Source organism: Bos indicus x Bos taurus, chromosome 7 (genome assembly GCF_003369695.1).
Source record: "Bos indicus x Bos taurus breed Angus x Brahman F1 hybrid chromosome 7, Bos_hybrid_MaternalHap_v2.0, whole genome shotgun sequence".
NCBI lineage: Eukaryota > Metazoa > Chordata > Mammalia > Artiodactyla > Bovidae > Bos > Bos indicus x Bos taurus.
The window spans coordinates 38,376,707-38,401,212 of record NC_040082.1 but is presented as its reverse complement, the minus strand read 5'-3'; the positions used below and the strand labels follow the sequence as shown (position 1 = coordinate 38,401,212).

At 45.0% G+C, this 24,506-nt stretch overlaps 1 protein-coding gene across 1 annotated transcript in view; it reads right to left on the bottom strand.

Moving 5' to 3' along the window:
- ATP10B (ATPase phospholipid transporting 10B (putative)) overlaps positions 1 to 24,506 on the bottom strand; it is a 316,381-nt gene that overhangs the window by 58,147 nt on the left and 233,728 nt on the right. Inside the window, exons 8-12 of the mRNA XM_027545764.1 lie at positions 22,709 to 22,836; positions 19,892 to 20,144; positions 18,526 to 18,764; positions 3,857 to 4,048; positions 1,674 to 2,274 (exon numbers count right to left, since the gene is read on the bottom strand). Of these exons, the coding sequence (XP_027401565.1) occupies positions 1,674 to 2,274; positions 3,857 to 4,048; positions 18,526 to 18,764; positions 19,892 to 20,144; positions 22,709 to 22,836 (1,413 nt within the window). The remainder of the gene's footprint in view (positions 1 to 1,673; positions 2,275 to 3,856; positions 4,049 to 18,525; positions 18,765 to 19,891; positions 20,145 to 22,708; positions 22,837 to 24,506) is intronic.

The following is a 24,506-nucleotide window of genomic DNA, read 5'->3' as shown; positions in this document are numbered from 1 at the left end:
GAAATTCCAGTACTTTTATCTATCAGATAAAAAAGAATTTTTCAGCCTGGGCTGGCGGTTATGGGACAGGATCGATGCCATCACCACTTCCTTCATCTGAGATATCACAGACATCCCTCATCAGTGGCAGCAGTTTGTAAGTCTAAGCTTGAAAAAAGCATCAGACTCCTTACCAGGGCTGGCTTGAGATCTTTAGTAACCTTAAGCAGTAAACAAATTTTATGCCCCGTGTCCATCCCTCCATATAATGCAAAATTAAAAGTACAATTCTTTACAGTAAGACAAGTATGAGGAAGTTCAATAAAGCTCTGATTTTTTTCCCTGATACTACTCTAAGCCTGCTTTTACGCAGTATAAAATCCCTTCAAGATGATTTTCTTGTTTTTCAGATGTTACTGGTTTCCAGATGCCTTAAGCACAATCTTTGTGCTTTGTCTTTTGGAGCACTATCTATGATGTTTTATTTTCAAAGACATCTGCTCCTGAGATTAAAAACACCTTTTGCCTTCTACCTGTGTACTTCTGAGTTTACTTTATTGCTCAGGCTACCAGGAACCTCAGGGTCAAATTGACTGTTCCAAAATTGTGCATATACTAAACCTGAGGTTATTTTCCCCCCTGCTTTTGAAATCTTTGCTTCTCAAATCTCATAGTAACATCGTATATGTATCTTTTATTGGAGGCATCTCTCATCCGTTTTGGAATCAGGTGAGGAACAAAGAAATATCTCCAGGGCAGTGTGGAAAGCTGTTGTGCAGGAATGGAATGCTGTGGCTCCCCTGACTCCGAAACACCGAATCCACTTGCCTGCCAGAGTCTGGGGATGAAGACACTTAACTAGCTCCCTTCCCATTCTAAACGCTCATCAATCCCCATGAACCTCTTGGCTCTGATCCATAGCTGACAGTGAAGGAGGCACAGGGCTGCCTGGGCGATTCTGAAACTTGGCTGGAATCTCCTGTCCTGGGAGAATCATAGCCCCATAACTGTCTTCTCCTTGTTAGCAATCAGGAAGTGGCTACACACTAATTCATGCTGCTCCAAAATTGGACACTGAGAATGTAGGGACTTTGGAACATTTTTCTGGCTTGGAGCAAGTTAATGAAAATCCATGTTGGGGAGGCTGGGGAAAGGGATGATAAAGAGCATCCCCTGAGGTTTCCCAGAGCAACTCGAGCCCAGTGCAGAATTCTGGTGGTGTGACAAAAGCTCTGAGCCAGGATTTAGGACACCTCCTCTAGGATTCACCACTAGTGAGCTGAGCTTCTTCTTTTACGTCACTTCCCTCTTCAGGTTCAGTTGGCTTCTCCCCAAAACTAAGAGTTAGGACCACAGTATTTTCTAGGGTATATTGACGGATGTCCTGGGGTGGGGGGTAATTTGTGTATGGAACATCCATGTTTAAATGAGCTTGGAAAATTAGGAACTGTGATAAATAAAGAGGTTCCTCTTGTTTAAATGCCTTTAACAAGCTCTGTAATTCTGCAGGTCATGGACATGTGGAGAGCAGTGTGTTAAGGAAGATGCTATGAGGAAAACATCTCGAGGGCTTGTGTTCCAGCTGGGACCTGCTGGACTGAGTGACACCATAACTCAAGACCCCAGTTACCATTCCATGCCACCAGATAAACACCAGAACCCTCTCTGCTTGGACCCTGATGAGACAGACTCACTGCAGGCTGGGTCTTCCAGCAGGTCCATGATAACGCAGTCGGCACCCTTGGTGTAGACGACGATCTCACCGGTCAGCGGGTGCCTCACGACCACAGACATCCTCTTCCTGACAGAGTCGAACTCCAGGGTGCAGAGGACGGCAAAGGTGAGGCAGGTGCCCTGGGGCAAGCGCACGGTCACTTGCTCGGGTGTCCGGGACACCAGTGTGAAGCTGTAGGCACGGGCAGCGTGCACTAGGGCGGCCTCGTCAGGGCTCTCAGCCTCATAACAGAGCTCGGGACCAGCTAGGCTGAGGGCTGGGGCCTGCAGCACCTCCTCCAGGGAGGCCCTCGGCCCTGCCCCCAGGATGTCGCCCTGCTCCCACGTGCTGCTCTTGTAGCCACCATCAGTGGAATAGCCGCCGCTGCACACTGACCCGTCGTCTCTCTCTTCTGAGTCCGTGGTGGGGATGTTGGCCCCCAAGCTCTCCCCCAAGTCCGTGTCGGAGGGTGCAGTGGATGAGAAGGACTGACTGAGGCTTGAAAGCTTCAACCTGTGGAACAGCTGCTGGATCTTCTCCAGGGATGTCCCCAGAGCCTTGGTCGAGGGTGGCATGGTGACCTTGAGGCAAAAGAGGAAAGGAGAACATGACTCTCCAGGTTGGGAAAACTATCGAGCTGCCTTATGGCAGAATATGAAGCTCATTTTGCAGAATATGAAGCTCATTTTGCAGTCATCCACTTCAATGATGGTGGACAAGCCTCTCCCTTCTGTGAGCCTTGGTTTACCCAACTATAACATGAGAGGGTTAGGCCACTGGTTTCCTTCCAGCCCTGACTTCCTAGGGATTGGTGGTGACATCCCACTTTGATCATGGGCCAAGCAAAGCAAAGGAGACAGAAGCCAGACTCAGGTTGCAGTTCACACGCCCTGAACCCTTATCATCACCTTGCCTGTTTTATTTTTGCACGCAGCATCTCACTTCATCCTCCCAGCAACAGTGCTAGGGGATCCTATCATTATCCCGACTTCTGGATGAGGAAACCAAGGCACAGCGAGACTAAGTGGGCTGTGATCACTCAGCTTGTAGGTGGCAGAGCTGGCTCTCACATCGGGGTCTGTCTGACTCCAGGGGCTTCTGAGCTACCTGCCAGCTGCAGCCTTCCATTAGCTTGAAAATTGAGAATTGGAGGGTATACTTCTTTCTTTCTTGAACATAGAACTTCTCAGATAATGCTTCCTGCCTCCCAAAGTTCCCTGCAGACCTCTGATTACTTGCTGACTTTTCAGGGTAGTTTAGAACCTGGGTGTAATAATAGGGGCTCTGGTTTGGTACCTGGATGAACCCTCTTTTTCTTGATTTTTGTGGCCAAGTGTTGTAACACCATTATTCTTATTCATCACTTACAAGAGAGCTTGGGTGAGAGTATGTGGATAAAATAAATCTATCTTCAGTACTGAAAAATAACTCCAAGTTTGCTGCTGCTGCTGCTGCTGCTAAGTCGCTTCAGTCGTGTCTGACTCCTAGGGACCCCATGGGCTGCAGCCCACCAGGCTCCTCCGTCCATGGGATTTTCCAGGCAAGAGTACTGGAGTGGGTTGCCATTGCCTTCTCCAAACTCCAAGTATAATCTTTTATAAATGGCCATCCAGCTGTGTTATCTCTAACTTTGCAAAACCTCACACAAGGTGTTCATTTTTTTTAACCCACCCTTTAAAAATCAGATACCAGTAAACCGTGATATTATGATAGAATCATACAGATGGTTCTGCCATGTATTCACCGTATGTCCTTCATTAAGTTACTCAAGTTCTCTGAGCCACTGTTTCTTCACTTGCTAAATCCAAAGACATACCTCACAGGATTGCTGGGCCATAAAGATTAAATGATAGTGCAGGCGACGTTTGGCATAGAACCCTGCACATAGCAAGTGCTCAGTAAATATTAACTTTTAACGTCTACCCTGCAGACAGACACAAAATGTGAAACCTACACAGAAAACTCATATGGAACTTCTTATATTGTATTTAAAACATAAGGGGATTGAGGCCCAGAGAGGACAAGAGCTTTGTTCAAGGTCTCACAGTGATGACGTGGTGACAGTGTGACTAGGACCCAAGTGTTTTGCGCTATTGTGCAGGGTACCCCCTTCATGCCTGTGCTCCTCCCATCCATCCCACCCCCACCATCACCGGTCCTTACCCTCTGCCGGGGCTCGGTAGTCGTGGAGACCATGACGGAGTTGCAGATGGTTAAGGCAAGGAAGAAGTCAGCAACGGAGGAGGCAGTGGCAAGGGAAGGCTTGGGGGGTCTGCCGTCTGACAGGGTCTCCAGCCACAGAGCTGCGTCTCGCACCTTGGACAGGAGGTTTTTATCTGGAGTCACGTCTTTTTCCTGGGAGAGAAAGGCTAGAGTCAGAGTTTTTCCTGAAGGGACTGGGGAGGAAGGCCCCCTGCAGCAGATTCGCTCATGCCCGGGAAAGGCTGATACAGTCCTCCGCGCATCCTGCACCCAGCATGTCTCCCCTACTCTGGGCCTGCTCACCTTAGAGTCTGATTTGGCTCCTTCTCTTCCCTCAAGCCCACGTGTCCATCAGTTATATAGACTCTGGTGGTTCTGCCCCCACAGCATCTTCCCACCATTTACCCCTCATTCCTGATGCTTCCAGCCAGGCTCAGACCCTCTAGCCCTCCAGCCTGGGTTTCCACATGCATGCATGTGTGCATGCTTGCTCAGCTGCTTCAGTCATGTCTGATTCTTACAACCCCATGGACTGTAGCCCACCAGGCTCCTCTGTCCATGGGATTTTCCAGGGAAGAATACTGGAGTGGGTTGCCATGCCCTCCTCCAGGGGATCTTTCCAACCCAGGGATCGAATCCACATCTCCTACATTGTAGGCAGATTCTTTACCACTGAGTCCCCCAGGAAGCCCTCTGGATTTCCAATTAAGCCTTTAAAGTGAGGTGACTGCCTTTCACCTCATTTAGTTTGAACCCTTCATATGTATATCACCCATACATCCTTCTAAGACACCATTTCCCTCAAGGTATTCTTGAGACTAAAAAATCTTCAGATCTTCACTGTGAACATGATCATTTCAGTCTGGCATCTAAATTGTTTCCCAGTTTGCATTTCTCCTGTTGATTTCCACCACTCTGCATGTGGTCCTTCAGCTCAGCCAGGTGGTCTGGTGGCTGCCTCCTGGGGGTATACTCCCCTCCTAGGCCTCTGATCCCACTCTTTTGGAAGTCCTCTCCTGCCTACCCAAATCCTACCTGGACTTCATAACCATAAAAACTCCACGGGTTCATGAGATCTGACTCAGCCACAGTGAGTAATCTGTCTTCTGAGCCAGAAGCTTCAGCAGCAGCTTCTTGAACTGAGAATATCCACAGGAGTCAGGCAGGTAAGGTGAATGAGGGAACATGGCCGAGTTACAGATGAGGATGCTATGGGCTGGGGGAGTGGGGCTGTGAGACTCCGCAAGTCCCACCCCATCTAAAAGGGGGTGACTCTTCTGCTAGTAAAATGCTCCAAGGCTGGTGCATTTTGCTAAATTTCTGCATTTTTCAAAATAAAGTAGAGAATGATGTAAGGACTGTTTTTTTTTTTTTTTTTTTTTCTTTTTAAAAAACTCTGCGGACTGGATCTGACTCCTGGATTTCCAATTTTTTCACATCTTGGTTGAAACTGCCACTTCTTCCATCCCTCTAGAATTCACTACATATTGCCTATATTTTAAATTAAATTTTCTTATGTCCATGTTTAATTTCCCTAGAGATAAACCAAGAGCCTGAAAGATGGATTGCCTTTTCTATGAAGTTGTATCTTCTGGAACTCCAAAGATTGCATGATGTGAAGCAGAAGTTCAATAAACAGCAGCTCTTCATAGATATGACAAAAGCCATTCTGTAAAGACGTTTTTACATACAGCCATTTCTATCAATGCTCAGAGTTCACAGGCTCATTCAAGTTTAGAAGAGTCAATGATTGAAAAAGATGCACTGAGGGAATTTTGACTGATACATGCAGAGAGAAGACTGAGGGCCAATAAGCTGGCAAGTTTTACAAACTAGAACCCAAGCTGAAATTAAAAACATCCTGTGGGGCAGACTTAGAAAATGAACTTACGGTTGCCAGAGGGAAGGGATAGTTAGGGAGTTTGGGAAGGTCATGTACACACTACTATATTCAAAGTGGATAACCAACAAGGTCTACTGTAGCACATGGAACTCTACTCAATGTTACGTGCCAGGCTGGATGGGAAGGAAGACTGGGGGAGAATGGATACATGTATGTACGGCTGAGTCCCAGCGCTGTTCACCTGAACCTACCACAACATTGTTAATAGGCTATACTTCAATACAAAATGAAAAATTAAAAAAAAATCCTGTGGGGAAGAGTCCTCAGATTGTGTCTTCTCTGACTACCAACTGCAATTACCCCAGCGGTCAGATTCTAAGCTCCCTGGTCTGCTGGCATAGGTGAGCGTCACAGGGAGGAAGCACAGTGGGGTGTGGAGGTGCTGGAGGGATGAGATTCTGGTCTCCACCTGCACAGTTGATCAGGGGAAGTGGATAGGATGTGGAGTGCACACTCCAAAGAGCTCTAACCTTCATCTGGGGGACTCTCACAGAGCCAGCACCTGCACTTCCATCTTGTTCATCCCATATTAAGAGGAGAGTTTCCTGCAAAGAACATGTTTATGAAAAGGAAGAGCACTAGTAACACTGCATCATCTGCATCTCCTCTCACTGCCCTGTAATGAGTATATGGTGGGCCATCCGTACCATATGGCATCTGCGCTTTCAGAAAGCGTAGGAAGGAGCGAGGACCACCTGTCCTCTCTGCCTTTGAGTGCAGTTGTCACAGCAGGAGCTCACAGTGATGAAGCTCATCCTACCTCTCCAGCAGGGTCATTTATGCATCTCACTGGGTTTTCACAGCCCCAACCAGAGATGAAACTAATCTCAACTGAAACCCAGAAGGATGGGCTGACTTGACCAATGCCACTCAGTGAGTCAATATAAAGCCAGAATCGCACATCAGACCCCTTGATTGCTAGTCTAGGGTCTTCCTTTCTGTGGTCATATAGTAAAGTAGTATTCTCCCTTCATAATACTCCCATGCTGACTCCTCTAACCTTACTTCAGGGTCCCTCCAGTACCTGTCATCAGTTTACCAACACTGTTCAAAGAACTCTGAGCCAATTTATCCTAACAGTAATGAAAGTTCTTATCTGTGGAGTGTTTCTGATGGTCTGTACATCTGTCATCTCACTGCATCCCTGCAGCATGTTATCTATACTCTCAGACGTTCAAGCTGGACTTAGAAAAAGCAGAGGAACCAGAGATCAAATTGCCAACATCTGTTGGGTCATAGAAAAAGCAAGAGAATTCCAGAAAAAACATCTACTTCTGCTTCATTGACTAGGCTAAAGCCTTTGACTGCATGGAGCACAACAAACTGTGGAAAATTCTTGGAGATGGCAACACCAGACCACTTACTTGCCTCCTGAGAAACCTGTATGCAGGTCAAGAAGCAACAGTTAGAAACGGACATGGAACAATGGACTGGTTCTAAATTGGGAAAGGAGCATGTCAAGGCCTGTATATTGTCACCCTGCTTATTTAACTTATATGCAGAGTACATCATCTTAAAATGCTGGGCTGGATGAGGCACAAGCTGGAATCAAGATTGCTGGAGAAATATCAATAACCTTAGACATGCAGATGATACCACTCTTAAGGCAGAAAGTGAAGAGGAACTAAAGAGCCTCTTTATGAAAGTTAAAGAGGAGAGTGAAAAAGCTGGCTTAAAGCTCAACATTCAGAAAACTAAGATCATGGTATCCAGTCCCATCAGTTCAGTTCAGTTGCTTAGTCATGTCTGACTCTTTGTGACCCAATGGACTGCAGCACGCCAGGCCTCCGTGTCCATCACCAACTCCTGGAGTTTACCCAAACTCATGTCCATTGAGTCAGTGATGCCATCCAACCATCTCATCCTCTGTCGTCCCCTTCTTCCCCTACCCTCAATCTTTCCCAGCATCAGGGTCTTTTCAAATGAGTCAACTCTTTACATCAGGTGGCAATGGTATTGGAGTTTCAGCTTCAACATCAGTCCTTCCAATGAACACCCAGGACTGATCTCCTTTAGGATGGACTGGTTGGATCCCTTTGCAGTCCAAGGGACTCTCAAGAGTCTTCTCCAACACCACAGTTCAAAAGCATCAATTCTTTGGCACTCAGTTCAGTCCAACTCTCACATCCATACATGACTACTGGAAAAACCACAGCCTTGACTAGATGGACCTTTTTTGGCAAGGTAATGTTTCTGCTTCTTAATATGCTATCTAGGTCCCATCATTTTATGGCAAATAGATGGGAAAACAATGGAAACAGTGACAGACTTTATTTACTTGAGCTCCAAAAATCACTGCAGATGGTGACTGCATCCATGAAATCAAAAGATTCTTGCTCCTTGGAAGAAAATCTATGACCAAACTAGACAGCATATTAAAAAGCAAAAACATTATTTGTGCAAAGTTCTGTCTAGTCAAAGCTCTGATTTTGCAGTAGTCATGTATGGATGTGAGAGTTGGACCATGAAGAAGACTGAGCATTGAAGAGTTGATGCTTTTGAACTGTGGTGTTGAAGAAGACTCTTGAGAGTCCCTTGGACTGCAAGGAGATCAAACCAGTCAATCCTAAAGGAAATCAGTCCTGAATATTCATTGGAAGGACTGATGCTGAAGCTGAAGTTCCAATAGTTTGGCCACTTGATGAGAACTGATTCATTAGAAAAGACCCTGATGCTGGGAAAGATTGAAAGCAGGAAGAGAAGGGGACAAAAGAGGGTGAGATGGTTGGATGGCATCATGGACTCAACGGACATGAGTTTGAGCAAACTCTGGGTGATGATAAAGGACAGTAAAGTGCTACAGTTCATGGGGTCGAAAAGAGTTGGACGTGACTGAGTGACTGAACAACAACAACCACTATTCTCCCAGTTACCTCTGCATTTTAAATGAAGAAACTGCTGCTCAGGGAGATTAGGCATCTTGCCCAGGTCATATAGTCAGTTGATTCAAGAAAGTTCAACTCTAGAATTCATGCTCTTTAACCCCCATGCCAGGCAAGATCCCCCATGAGAAAGAAGTAGCCTTTGATTCTTGCTGACTGCTGGCATCTTTAGTGTCTGGCATCTCAGTGAGCTTGCATATCTAATCCTTAGGGCTCAGTAGACAGTCCACAAGATTATAAAGGGGATTATGGGGGTCTTTTCCAGAAAATATTTTATCTTTTTTTTTTTTTTGGTGATGGTACATAAATGGGGTGCTTTTAACCCTTACTACAGATACCCAGAGTTGGGAACAAGCTTGGATGTCATCACAGCCAAATCCCCTATTTTCCTGATGATAAAACTGAGTGCCAGAGAGGAGGGAAGTGAACTTTTCAAGACTGCACATTGAATCAGGGTCAGAACTAGGACAGATTTCACACCACCTGACTCCAGCCCAACAGCACACTGCTTTGCTCCAAGCTATGCATTATGTATTTCCAAACGGTGACACAGATAAAATGATTTAATTGGTATTTATTGCATGTCCATTTACTCTCTAGTCTCTTAAGTGCCATGAGGGCAGAGACTGCGATGTGTCCTGGTGCCTGGCAGCCTGCAGGCACTCGCTCAAACCTTTGTTGCCTAACTCCTATCTAGGGCAAGACACTACCTCACCACTGATGAACTAACAGGGGCTCTTTGTTAAAACTCTTCCTTAGTATTTACTTTCAATCATACAGCAATGCATTAAAAAGAAGTTCGGCGAAGGGCCTACTTGTGTCTGGCACTGGCAGCAGGCCCAGTCTGCAGGTGTCAACGGCAGATGTCATGGCAGCTTTATCCAGACACACAGACTTGTTTCTGCAGGGCAAGCTTCTTCGTGGTTCCCTTTGCCCACAGCCCATTGGTTTCCTATCCGGTTCATTAACACTAGGAACTTGGCATGTAGGACACTTAGCGAGAAAGCATCACCCCTTATCCACCTTGGGGCCCTTTGGCTAGTCTATTTCTCTGAAGGAAAAGAAATACACGTCTATGGGGCTACTGGTTGTTCAGATTAGAGCTTTGTGGCAACCTGGCACCCAACCGGTTGGATTTCTTTCTATAGCAGAACCCCCAAGGCTTCCTCTTTGAAGAAGGTGCTCTCTGACCTCACACCACACCCTCAAGGATCCTGTTATTATCACTGGATTGTGTCTATTGACAACTTACAGGAAAGTGATTGCTATGCTAAGTGCTTCCATGTGTGTGTTAAGTCACGTTAGTTGTGTCTGACTTTTTGTGATCCCACGTAGCTTGCCAGGCTCCTCTGTCCATGGGATTCTCCAGGCAAGAATACTGGAGTGGGTTGCCTCCTCCAGGGGATCTTCCCAACCTAGGGATTGAACCTGTGTCTCTTCTGTCTCCTGTATTGTCTGGCAAGTTCTTTACCACAAATGTCACCTGGGAAGCCTGGCTTCTGTGTATATTATGTCATTATAACAGCATTAAATAGCTATTATCATTCTCCCTCTTTATTAGTGAAGTGAATGAGGCTCACTGCAAATAAATAACTTGTCTAAGGTCTCAAAATCAATAAAATAGCTCAGTCCTGAACCCAGTTCTGCTGATGCTAGACCCAAACCCTTAAACATGTTTTGCCAGTACTTCCCAAACTCTAACATGTACATGAATCAGCTAGGCATCTTGTTTAAACACAGATGCTGATTCAGCAAGTCTGGAGTGAGGCCTAAGCATCTGCATTTCTATAAGCTCCCAAGTGGTGCTCCTGCCTGCTATGGGTCTGAGGACCACAGTTTGAGTACAAGATTCTAGGTTATATGGCTGCCCTATTTCTCCCATTTCCTCTCTGGCTGGGAGCATTTGACATTGAAAGCTGTGAGGAGGTGGCCAAGCTCCAATCCACTACTCTCCTCTCACTTTAAATGACAGTTCATTCACAGTCACATTGTTGACAATCATTGATTGAGTGCAGCAGGCTGCCGCTGTGGGAACCCACAGAGCCAGTGGTGGAAATGAACAGGAGCCCTCGTGTGCAGGCCTGGAACAAACTGTGGCCTAGTCCCTCCCATGCCTCCATCTCCTCTTCCCCTCTCTATGACCTGTGCCTCTTATTCCAGCTACTGTTTAGAACTGCAAGTCTCCATTTGCTTGTATGGAATGTCTCCCCTACAACAACCTGCAACCCCCCCAACTACATGGTTTCTTCTCTTTGCTCTGGTTAACCTTTAATTTTGTCTCAAATTCAGCTCCGATGCTAACCCTTTCAGGAAGCTCCCCCTGACTCCTAGTTTGATGTAAGTGCATTTCCTTTGGGCTTCTATGTACCTCAGCTCCTTTACATCCCAGCCTGAGAGCAGTGTCACATAGTCACTGGGGTTCTTCTTGTCCCTTCCTTGGACTGCAAATGCCTGAAATCAGGGATGATGCCCCATTAGACTTTATATCCCCAGTGGCTAGAATGGTACTTGCCACAGTGTAGATGCTTGTTTCGTATTTGTTGGCTGACTGACAATAAATGAAAGGCTAGTCCAAGAAAAGTAGATACTGAGAATATATAGAATTGACAGATGAAGAGGAAGCAGACCCTTCCATTTGCTATTGGTGAGTGTCTGGACTGGTACAACCACTGGGGTAGTATCAATCCAAATTTTAAACATGCACAAAATCTCAATTTAGCAGTTATGCTCTAAGAATCTATAAAAAAAACTTACATACATGTAGAAACAGATGATGGCTCAACCAGTCAACAGATTTTAACAGCCATTTAAAAAGTGACAAGGCAGCTTTCCACTGAATATCTGTCCATTTGTCTACATACATGCAATATTCCTCAAGATTCATTAGGTTAAAGAGAAGTTCAGAGTCCAAGACAGTGCATGGTGCACTTTTATTTGTAGGAAAGGATGTGCTTATGTGACTATTCCACTTGCATGCTTTTATTGGGTTTTCCAAAAAGTTCCTTTAGGTTTTTCCATAAAAGCATATGAAAACCCAAACAAACTTTTTGGCCAACCTAAGATATAGCTTGGAGAAGGCAATGGCAACCCACTACAGTACTCTTGCCTGGAAAATCCCATGGATGGAGGAGCCTGGTAGGCTGCAGTCCATGGGATTGTGAAGAGTTGGACACAACTGAGCGACTTCACTTTCACTTTTCACTTTCATGCATCGGAGAAGGAAATGTCAATCCACTCCAGTGTTCTTGCCTGGAGAATCCCAGGGACAGGGGAGCCTGCTGGGCTGCCGTCTGTGGGGTCGCACAGAGTCGGACACGACTGAAGCGACTTAGCAGCAGCAGCAGCAGCAGCAAGATATAGCTACAAGCACCTCTGGGAAGTACACAGGAAAGCTCAAATAATGGTTGTCTTTGAGTGGTGGGGAACAGAGGAGGCAAGGAGGCTTACTCTCCCATCTGCCCTTTGGTTCCTTATGAATACTTAGCCATGTGGTTGTATCCTATTGTGGACATAAACTTTCTCGGTTGCTGGGGAGTTGAAGGCTGAAGTACTATTTAGGGTAGTGATGTTTTTGCCCTTGCTGAGGTTGTGGCCTTGATGTTGAGTTTGGGTGAAGAATAGGGAGATCCCAGTGTTAGTAATTGCATCCATGAAATTAAAGAGATACTTGATCCTTGGAAGAAAAGCTATGACCAACCTAGAGAGCACATTAAAAAGCAGAGACATTACTTTGCTGACAAAGGTCTGTCTAGTCAAAGCTATGGTTTTTCCAGTAGTCATGTATGGATGTGAGAGTTGGACCATACAGAAAGCTGAGCACTGAAGAATTGATGTTTTTGAACTGTGGTGTTGGGGAAGACTCTTGAGAGTCCCTTGGACTGCAAGGAGATCAAACCAGTCAATCCTAAAGGAACTTAGTCCTGAATATTCATTGGAAGGACTGATACCTGGCCACCTGATGTGAAGAACTGACTCATTGGAAAAGACCCTGATTCTGGGAAAGATTGAAGACAGGAGGAGAAGAGGACAACAGAGGATGAGATTGTTGGATGGCATCCCTGACTCAATGGACATGAGTTTGAGCAAGCTCTGGGAGTTTGTGATGGACAGGGAAGCCTGGAGTGCTATATAGTCCATGGGGTTGCAAAGAGTTGGACATGACTGAGTGACTTAACTGAACTGAATGTTAGTAAATATTTGCTTAAATAAAAGCACATGGATTGTTAAGGTGAACTTTTCCCAAATGAGACAGAAACTCCAAGGGAAAAACTCAGTCGACTAGCAAAAAGAGAGTTCCCTACAATATTGATTCATTATAAAAACCCTTACCAAAGTGCGTATAGAGGGTACATGTCTGAACATAATAAAAACCATCTATGACAAACCCACAGTCAACATAATACTCAATGGTGAAAAACTGAAAGCCTTCCCAACTAAAATCTAGAACAAGACAAGGATGCCATTTCTCACCATTTCTACTCAACTTAGTATTGGAAGTCCTAGCCACAAACATCAGACAAGAAAAAGGAAAGGCATCCAAATTGGAAGGAAACAGATAAAATTGTCATTATGTGCTGATAGCATGGTAATACATGTATAAAACCCTAAAGATTCCACACGAAAACTACTAGAACTACAAGGTGGCAGGGTACAAGATAAACATTCAGAAATTGGTTGTGTTTCTTTAAAACAAACAATGAAATATCAGAAAGGGAAAATTTAAAAAAATCCCTTTTAAAATCACGTCAAAAAGTATTTAGGAATAAACCAGACCAAGGAGGTGAAAGATTTATATTCTGAGAACTAGAATGTATTGATATAGGAAATTGAAGATGATACAAAGAAACAGAAAAAGAGTCCATGCTCTTGGATTGGAAGAATTAATACTGTTAAAATGGCCATATTACCCAAAGCCATCTACAGATTTAAAACAATCTCAATCAAATTACCAGTGATACTTTTCATAGAACTAAAACAAATAATACTAACATATATAAATATAAAAGACCAAGAATTGCCAAACAATCCTGAGGAAAAAGAACAAAGCTGAAGGCATAACTCTCCCAAACTTCAGAAAATACTATAAAGTTATAATAATAAAAACAACATAGTATTGTCACAGAAACAGACATGTGGATCAATAGAACAGGATAGAGGTCTCAGAAATAAACCCACACTGCTGCTGCTAAGTCACTTCAGTCGTGTCCGACTCTGTGTGATCCCGTAGACGGCAGCCCACCAGGCTCCGCCATCCCTGGGATTCTCCAGGCAAGAACACTGGAGTGGGTTGCCATTTCCTTCTCCAATGCATGAAAGTGAAAAGTGAAAGTGAAGTTGCTCAGTCGTGTCTGACTCTTAGCGACCCCATGGACTGCAGCCTACCAGGCTCCTCTGTCCATGGGATTTTCCAGGCAAAAGCACTGGAGTGGGGTGCCATTTCCTTATGTATTTTAATTGGAGGCTAATTACTTTACAATATTGTGGTTTTGCCATACATTGACATGAATCAGCCATGGGTGTAAATGTGTCCCCCCAGTCCTGAACCCCTCTCCCACCTCCCATCCCAACCCATCCCTCTGGGTTATCCCAGTGCACCAGCTTTGAGTGCTCTGTTTCATGCTTTGAACTTGGACTGGTTATCTATTTCACATATGGTAATATACATGTTTTGATACTATTCTCTCAAATCATCCCACCCTTGCCTTCTCCCACAGAGTCCAAAAGCCTGTTCTTTATATCTGTGTCTCTTTTGCTGGCAAGACCTAGTTCTTACGAATAGGGTTATGGGCCCCCATTTGGGACCCTGAGGGAAGCCAAGCTGAGACAGGCCTCATCCATTTATTGCCCTGTGTAGTCATGTCACTTCCTAAAGGATTTTGCATGCTAGGTTAGTTAAATCCAGATTCTTATCTAACCTTGTTGTGGGAGTGTGTGTATGTGGGCTGTCCCAGAGCAGACAACAAGTGTGGCACAAGTATCTTCCCAAGAAGGAAAGGAAGACCAAGTTTCAAAAAAGAGGCAGAGGGCCAAAGACAGCCTTCTTTACTTTCCTCCATTGCATTCTTTCCAGACAGATGGGTGAGGCTGTGCCCACAGAAGGGAGAGGTGGTGAAGTATGGAGCCTAACCCACCCTGATGCAAACTTTATGATTAGGAAGATAGTGTTTGGTCTGATGACTGGAAAACATTTTTCAAGCAACATGTCTAAACAAAGACTTTGTACTCCAATCTTGGCTGCTTACAGACTGGGGGTGGGGGTGGGGTGGGCAGGGAGGGAATTTCATTTCCCATCTACCAGGATTCATAAATACTGGCTAAGGACTCCTTACTTTCCTAAGTAGTGATATATTACCCCACCCTAAAGTCACAGATATGACGGCAGCCAATTAAACAACAATTACCAATGCTACCTTGTTCTTTGTAGTAAAAGAAAAAAGTCAGCTTTTGTTGTGGTGGTTGTTATTGTTGATGCACATTTTATTTTTGGTTTAGAGCAAAGGGCCGTGGAGGCCAACAATGGGCTTCTTTGAAGGGGGTTGGGTGCTCCGCCATGACCTGGCATCTCTGGGGCTTCAGAGGCAAGTTCTGGCTGGGTTTACAAAGGTAAGGTAAAGCACTGTTGGTGCCAAGAGATTATCCAACCAAACTGGATGCCAGATGGGCAGGTGGAAGATGAGACAGCATAGAGTTTGGCAAGAGTCGGTGGGGGTGGGAGTCAGGAGCTAGGAGCCAGCGCATCTTCCTGGGGCTGCCACAGATGTTCTCCACAGACAAATTCAAGGATCTGATATTCCAGCCACAGAGAGTATACAGGTTAGTATCAGACCCCTTTAAGGCAGCTTAAATCACCCCCTTCAGCCAATGCCTCCCAAGTTGTAGAAGGCATCTATTTGAACCAAATGAAGACTATTTCTGAGTGGGGTGATAGCGTGCTTAGAGAGGTTCTTAGTGGCTGCTCAGCAGAATCACTAGAAATCAAAATATAAATACTCAGGCCCCACCCTAGACCAAATAGTCCAGAATATCAGGGGGGAGGATTCCACGTATTTTATGAAAACTCCTGTTTCTTCTCCCTGTCATCACTTATGTGAACATTTGTCCAAGGCAGACAGCTTTCCTTTAAAAGGTCATTTAAAACTTCTATTATTTATCCCTCTGTCTAGAACACAGTATTTTAAGGATTAAATCCTTGAAACCAACAGTAATCCTTTCTTGAGATAAGAATATTGAGGTTTCCACCCAGTGAACTGGCCAAAGCCACAGAGCTGATACACAGTGGAGCTGAGATGAACACCTGGGGGCATGTGACCCCAAACATGCCTAATTACAAGCGTCATATTCTTTGACTTTTATTTATTTATTTATTTTTTTGGTGAAATAATTAAAAAATTTTCTTTTTAATTTTATTTTTTAACTTTACAATATTGTATTGGTTTTGCCATTTATCAACATGAATCCACCATAGGTATACACGTGTTCCCCATCCTGAACCCTCCTCCCTCCTCCCTCCCCATATCATCCTTCTGGGTCGTCCCAGTGCACCAGCCCCAAGCATCCAGTATCGTGTATTGAACCTGGACTGGCGTTTCATTTCATATATGATATTACACATGTTTCAATGCCATTCTCCCAAATCATCCCACCCTCTCCCTCTCCCACAGAGTCCAGCCAGTGAGAGATGAAACAGGGACACAAAGAGGTTTAGCATGTTGCTTAAGACCACCCAGCAAACCTCAGCAGAGTTGAAACCAGAGCCCACATTTCCTGACTCTAGGCCTAGTGCCCACACCCCCAGACAAGTAGCTGGGGTGCTATTGTCTGACTAACCCCAGATTTTCAGTCTGAAAATTTAACAGTTCATAGAAGGAACACATCACCATCTTGCCCTGCCCAGGCAACAAGAATTGGATATTACTGTGTCAATTTCCTTATCGTTCATGAGTGAATTTAGCTAGAACTGGACTTCAAATGTGCCAGCCAGGGCAAATCGATGACATTCAAGATCTGGAAATAGCTCATAGTGCACGTGCCCCTTTCAGTGACCATCAGCTAAGGGCCCTGAATAAAAGTTATACTGACTGAGTCAGGGCCGCAGTTTTTCCTGGGCTCTGAAATTTGTGAGACTGAACAGGGACCAATGAATCTGCATATCCCAACTGATATCTACACAGGAAAGTTTCCTTTTTCTCCTGGAGGAGACATTCTCAGATACACAGGATGCCTGTGGTATCCAGAACTGGAAGAAACCAAAAGACTCCAGCAGCGCAAGATTTAGTTCCCGTGCCCAAAGAGAACTCACTGAATCCATTGTCCAAACATTTAGGTAAAGAGCTGGGGGAAGAGGATTCCATTCAGAGGGGACGGAATTATATCAGAGAAAGACTTGACAATATGCATATCCTATTGTTACTTCTTTTGGGAAAATCAAAAAGAAAAATAAAAACCAAAATATTCCCAGAGTCATCAATGGATCATTCTTTTTGTAGGTTTGTAAATATCACATGTCTTAACACATTGCTATTTTTTATCCTTGCTATTACTGTGTTTATGTGCATGATAATAACATACATGCACAGAATGTACATTATTACATGCAGTATATAATTACGTAAGTATGTTAACTTTGTACTTAAATTAGATAAACAAGAACCCAGAAGATACAGACTCACAGAATTTCCTGTCACAGTCAGAAAACACAGTCCTGGGTAATGAATACTAGCTAGCAATGTAGAAAAGGCTTTTGATATCATGTCAGAATCCAAAAAAGCAGCAGCTACAATTTATGTATATGATGACTGCAAAAATGTTAACACATGTAGTTTGTGTGTGTGAGTGTGTATGTGTATAATGAGTGGAATGAAAGACGAGTGAAATTTACCAAAATGATCATTCTGAAAATCTAATGCTCTAACAGGATGATAGCACTTTCGGTCCCTCTGTGAGTATATGTGTCTTGTTCAAGCTACCAGGGGTCCCTGAGGCCTTCTCTGTAAGTATTGATGACTCTGAATGATGTGTTCCCTAGAGGAAGAGCTTGATGCAGAGGACAGTGGAATGGGACAGGAGGCAGAGGCCCTGGCTCTGGCCTTGGCTTCTAGGGCATGCTGCCTCATCTTGGGAACAAACTCAGTGTCTTCATGCTACCTAGATGTTTAATGGTAACTGTCCCAGTGGATCGAATGTGAGGGGACCATATGCAGAAAACCCCAAATTTGCAAAGTTCAACATCCTAGGGGCCAAGCAGTTAGCCTAAGAGAAGGAGGTGGGCTGGGTAAATTTGACAGAGATGTCCTCTGCTTCATAACAACTTAAGACTCTCTGATTATCACAATAAATACATTCTCCCATTTTTCTTGAATCCTGTAAGCCTTATAGGTTCACCTTTCATTTTTCCACTTTATAGAAACATGGATATGTCAGATATCTCTCTTTCCTATCAACTGTATTTTGGAAAAATGTACATAGTGAACTTGCTGCTGAGCCTCAGTGCAGGGATGCGTATAGAGAGAGGGAGTGGGGGACACGATGAGCTGAGGATGGCACACCCAACCTGGGGAGTGCAGACTTCTTAATTCAAATCAGTTATCACCACAGGGAAACACTGGCTTAGTGAGGAGACTTTTTCTAATTCCATTTCGAAATCTCTCAATGTCAAGACATTGAACATTTGAAATTAACAGACTCGTACATGCAAAACCTATACAGATTACAAACAAGACCAAGGGCTGCCATTTTGAGAGCAATTCAGGGTTTATACACCCTTCTCTTTCATGCCCTGGAACCATCCCCTATCTCTCCTCAAGAAAGGTCACTTGCAATTCAAAGAGGGAAAGGCAGGCACTTACTATGGAGCTGCTGAAGGCCACAGAGGGCTGTGAGATTTCACAGCGCCCCATAGACCTTTGTCGTGAGTGGCTCTGGATGGGTACACGGGCACTCTGGCTCCTCCTCAGAGGCTGGGACCCTCCTTGGCCCCTCATTGTTGCTGGGCCCTGGTCCCTTCGGGCTGGGAAGGACAAGCACCGGTATTGGGTCCACTCTTCACTGTCTGAGTCCAGCTCCTTTGGGGTCTCCAGTCGCTTAGCTGCAAGAAAGGAATCTTGTTATTGCCTCAGTCATACCTCAGCCAGATCATGGCTGGGGAGATGGTAGACTTTGGGGGTGAAGCTAAAAGAGCATGGTGTAAGAACATTATGCTGCTCTAGATTACAGATAGCTGGTTACCCTGACTGGTGAAAGTGGGGTACAACTTGGTCACACAAGTTCAAATCCTGGCCCTCCTACCTCCTATCTATGTGACTTTGAGCTTCGCATAACCCACGCCTCTACTTCCTCAATTAGGGGTTATAAAAACTATCCAACTCATTGTTTTGAAGACTTAATGATATAATGGTATGTATAAAAGACTTAATATACAACGATATAAAAGTGATAAGCATACTCTAAGTATTGGTAATGGTAGCTGTAATTATTAAGATTAGAAGCTCCCATGTACCTGGTTATCACTTTGGCAAAGGGGATTAGACTGCCTATGGTACCTTCTCTTTTCTCTTTCTTAATCCCTCCCACTCAAAACAATGAAGAATGAAAGAAGTGGTGTGAGTGTGTGAGTGTGTGTGTGCGGACACGTGTGCTGTGGGGGGAAGGAACCAAGGGGATCAGTCAGCTGTATCAGCCACCTTCAGTCTATGCAAGATGATAATCCAGGCATTTTCTAGCCACATCCCCTAAGGCAAAGCTTTGTGTCAGTGAACCCCAAGAGGTCAGTTAGCACGGAGGGCATTTCCTGATTGTATCCCATGCGCTTCCACCTGGGCCTGTCCTGTCAGGTAAGGTAACCTGAAAAATTCCTAAACTTTGGTTGCAGGACTGGAACATAATTTGGACATCTTCTCAGTGCATTCCTGACAGGTAAAAATCCTCTGTGTCAATTACACCAGGCAAAGATCCACTGAGGACAAAGATCAACCACCTGGAGGGCTACCACACAGGAGATTACCCATAGCCTTCAGGAGCAAATGAAAGTTTACAAGTGATAAGAACAGCATTGATCTGTGACAAGGAGGCCGCAGGGATACAGGAAGCTACTTCCAACAGAGCCACTAAGCCTTTGCCGAGAGCCAGGAGAATGGGTTTTAATCACCACTCTCTTAGGAGAGCAGGGGTGATTTCTTTATAAGAAGGATGGGGCCCCCAGGAGCCCCCTCGTACCATTTTCTTGGTGAGAATACTCGTGGCCCATGATGGTACAACGTCGGAACACCATCTTGTTCTCGGTCAGTGTTCCCGTCTTGTCGGAGAAGATGTACTGGATCTGACCCAAGTCCTCAGTGATGTTGAGGGCTCGACACTGAATGGACAAGTCAGTCTCTTCATCATACAGGTCAAGGTCGTTGTGCAGGAAGAAGACTTGCCCGAGCTTCACCAGCTCAATGGACACGTACAGGGAGATTGGGATCAGTATCTGTGGGGAGATTGAGTCCCACTGTGTCAGATAAAGAGGCTGGTCTGCCATCTCAGGACCTTCCTGAGTGATGGAGTAGCAAAAGCATTTCATGAAAAGCTCAGGTCAGCTCACGCAGTGGGTTTTCTCTGAGAAATTAAAGCTCAGTGACCTCATGCCTGCCTTGGGATCCTTAGAGAATCTGAAAAACACATAGGCCTTCCTGAGCCAGGAATATTTGGTATGGGGTAGACACTCACCACTGCTTGTTAAATGACTGAGCTGGAAGGAGTAAGGAGCTCTAGTTACAGAGTCGTGTTGGGTTCAGGTGTGCAGCAAAGTGATTTCATTCTCTCTACATAACATTGTATATACTTTTTCCTGTTCTTTTCCATTACAGTTTATTACAAGATATTGATAATACTTTATACAGTAGATTCTTGTTATCTGCTTTATATATGGTAGTTGCTGCTGCTGCTAAGTCACTTCAGTCATGCCTGACTCTGTGCGACCCCACAGACGGCAGCCCACCAGGCTCCCCCGTCCCTGGGATTCTCCAGGTAAGAACAGTGGAGTGGGTTGCCATTTCCTTCTCCAATGCATGAAAGTGAAAAGTGAAACTGAAATCGCTCAGTCGTGTCTGACTCTTCGCGACCCCATGGACTGCAGCCCACCAGGCTCCTCCATCCATGGGAGTTTCCAGGCAAGAGTACTGGAGTGGGGTGCCATTGCCTTCTCCAATATATGATAGTGTGTATCTGCTAATCCCAGACTCCTAATTTATGTCTCTCCCTCTCTTTTCCCTTTGGTAATCCTAAGTCTGTTTTCTATTCAGATTTATTGTTGATCACTGTCCACTGATGTAGCTCAGATGGTAAACAATCTGCCTGCAATGTAGGAGACCTGGGTTCAATCCATGTGTCAGGAAGATCCCCTGGAGAAGGAAATGGCAACCCACTCCAATATTCTTGCCTGGAGAATTCCATGGACAGAGGAGTCCGGTGGGATATAGTCATGGGGTCGCAAAGAGTCGGACACGACTGAGCGACTAACACACACAAATACTGAATGCTGTTTTAGGTCCTTCAAATGGCAATGCCTGGAAAATCCCATGGACGGAGGAGCCTGGTAGGCTGCAGTCCGTGGGGTCGCTAAGAGTCGGCCAAGACTGAGCGACTTCACTTTCACTTTTCACTTTCATGCACTGGAGAAGGAAATGGCAACCCACTCCGGTGTTCTTGCCTGGAGAATCCCAGGGACGGTGGAGCCTAATGGGCTGCCGTCTATGGGGTCACATAGAATCGGACACGACTGAAGCGACTTAGCAGCAGCAGCAGCAGAAAAAAAGCCCTGGACTTGAAGACCTCCCAGTCCAGTAAACAAACAAAGAAATTCTATATTGAGTGGTGGGAAGTCTCATGAAAAAAAATAATAAAGTAAAGAGTGAAGGCTGGGAGGGCATATTTCAGAAACCACAACCTTTGTGCTGAAACCTGAAGAAACAAGGGCGTGAGCCTGAGGTTATCTGTGGGAGGAGGCATGTTCCAGGCAGGGCACGGGCCGGCAGCTGGGTGTCTGCAGGGCTGGGGTGAGAGTCAGCAGGCATGTGTGCGAGACAGCTCAGAGATGTGGTCCCCGAGGGAGTGGGGCCCAGATCACTTAGGCCTTGTTGGTCGCCTCAGAACTTTGTATTTCCCTTTGTATTTATTTCACTTTTGGTTATGAGGCCTTGTTGGTCGCCTCAGAACTTTGTATTTCCCTTTGTATTTATTTCACTTTTGGTTATGAAACCATCAGAGGGTTCAGGGCAGAGGAAGAGCATGACTTCCTCCTTATATTTAAAAAGGGTTACTTTGCTCCATGAATGAATGAACTAATGAATGAAAAACGTTGCCAGTTGGAGGGCCAAGAAACATGCTCAAGTACTGTAAGAACTCAAAAAGATGGGGTTTTGTCAAAACAAAACTACAACTTCCCCTATCTTTTCATGGACTGTAATTCTTATTGGGCCTGAGGGTTTTTTTTTAAATCTCTTTATACCTCACTGCAGGTGTTTACCTATAAGTAGGGGCCTTTCTTACCTCTCTCTTACAGGTAGTCTACATCCTTTGCCTTCTTTTCTCCTATGTATAGTGCTGGTTCTTCTTCAACCTAACAAATATGACAATGCTAACCTGCGGTTTCTTTCTCTGAATGCTTGGGGCTCGGAAGTTTTCATTCTTTGTGCTGTGTTACCGTTGTGGTTCTCAGGTCAGAAGGTTCACCAGTTCTAGATCTGGTGGCAGGACAGGCACCCGTGGATCTCTGTTGCAATCTTACTTTTAAATTACAAGAGTCTGATAAATATTCCCTCTGTTATTATCTGAGGCCAAGGTCCCCTCCACAAGGCAGGGCTGGTCCTGACATTATACCAGATACGAATACCTTCAAAGACCCATAAGAAGCAATCAATGTTTTCTCATCTCAGTCCAGTTAGTTCTTTCTCAGGGTCAGTACTGAGTTTTCTTTTTCTTTTTTTTTTTTGCAAAGTTGTACAGGTGTTGGCCGTTAGTCTTTTGAGCCCCGAGATGGGGAGGACCTCCTACCTGGAGCAGGATGATCATGGTGAGGAACATGTAGAAGCCCCCAAGGGCAAGGGGAAGGTGGTTGCCCTTGGCATCTGGAACGTCAAAGGGAGGGTGCTCTGTGAAGGTTCCATTCCAGAGGCCGTGACCTGAGAGGAGGCAAAGCCAAGCATGAGGCAAAAGCTCCACTTAATCTTCAATTGGTCAACCACATCAGCCCGTCCCTGACCTACTGCCAGAAATCAGTGTGCTTTGGAGGAGCACATCCTTGTTCTATATAACACTGTGTGTGTGTGTATTCATTTAGCTCTAAGTGGTCCTTCACATACCCTACATTTCAATCTCTCCCCCTAGCAGAGGAGACTAGCATGGTGACTACTTAGATTTTGTTTAAATCCTATTATAGAGGAGTTGGAAATAGAGAAAGGGACAAGAGTTTGTTTGTTTTCTCCTTCATGCACCCACCCATCCAATCATCCATCCCTCAATCCATCCATCTACCCACCCACCCATCCATCAACTCTATTTACTCACTCCTCCCTGCCTCTCTCCTTCCCTATATCCAAAATTGATTAATTCAAAAAGGAGTTGGTCCTACTTTTTGTCTTTGAGGAGTTCCCTACCAAGTCATGGAGTCTGATGTAAAGATACAAATCTCACCTGGCATGAGCTAGATCCTGGAATGCTATAAGAGCCCATAGCAACAGCCTCAGATACAGACTGAACTCTCTGTTTCTCTAATTATAAATGGGGATAGCAACACCCATCAAGTGCAGATTGATAAGTGCAACTGGCACTGAGCTCTCTGAATCTCAGCATCCTTATCTATCAATTAGTAGCAGTACCTTCCCTATGGGGTTACTATGAGAACAGGATCGCCCTATGTGTATAATGCTCTTGGCTCCAGGACAGAAACTATAGAGAATAAAAGGCAAAAAGGATGCCACCCTGACCCTAAGATACTTCTTTGCCCAAGAGGTTGGACCAAATACCATCATACACAGCAGAATAAAGGAGACTTATAGATGTGAAGTTAAGGGCCAAATATATGGTACAGAGTAAGGATCACTGGCTTTCAGAGGAGCTAGAGATCATAAAAGAAATCAGAGCAGGCTGCCTGGAGGAGGCCTGGAGGGATTCTGAAGCCCAGGTGGGTACTGGGTGATCAGAAAGGTCTGGGGAAGACAATCCAGACAAATAAAAAAGAAATTCCATCTTCATACATTAAAGTAGTGAAGTGAAAGTCGCTCAGTCGTGTCTGACTCTTTGTGACCCCATGGACTATAAAGTCTTTGGAATTCTCCAGGCCAGAATACTGGAGTGGGTAGCCGTTCACTTGCCAGGCTCCTCTGTCCGTGGGATTCTCCAGGCAAGAATACTGGAGTGGTTGCCATTTCCTCCTCCAGGGGATTTTCCCAACCCAGGGATCAAACCCAGGTCTTCCACATTACAGGTGAATTCTTTATCAGCTGAGCCACCAGGGAAGGCTGGTAAAGTAAATGTGTGATAAATAGCCCTGGAATGGTGCTCATTTGTGAGTCATCACCTCCTACAGGAGCTATACTTTAGTTAGGTGCCAACAGAGGCCTGTCACTCTATGAGTTGTTATTCTCAGACAAGAGAATCCTGCCCCTCCCCATTACTTTCTCAAAGTATTTCTTATTTTGGACAATCTTCCAAGCTGCTTCTGGTTTGCCTGAATCTTGTCTAACTCTGTGACCCTTTAATCATTAACCTCCTTTCTCTAGAGACATAGTGACATGATCTTCAATGTCCTTTCCCGGTTTGACAGTCCCTAAAAAACCTTCCCCAAACAGAG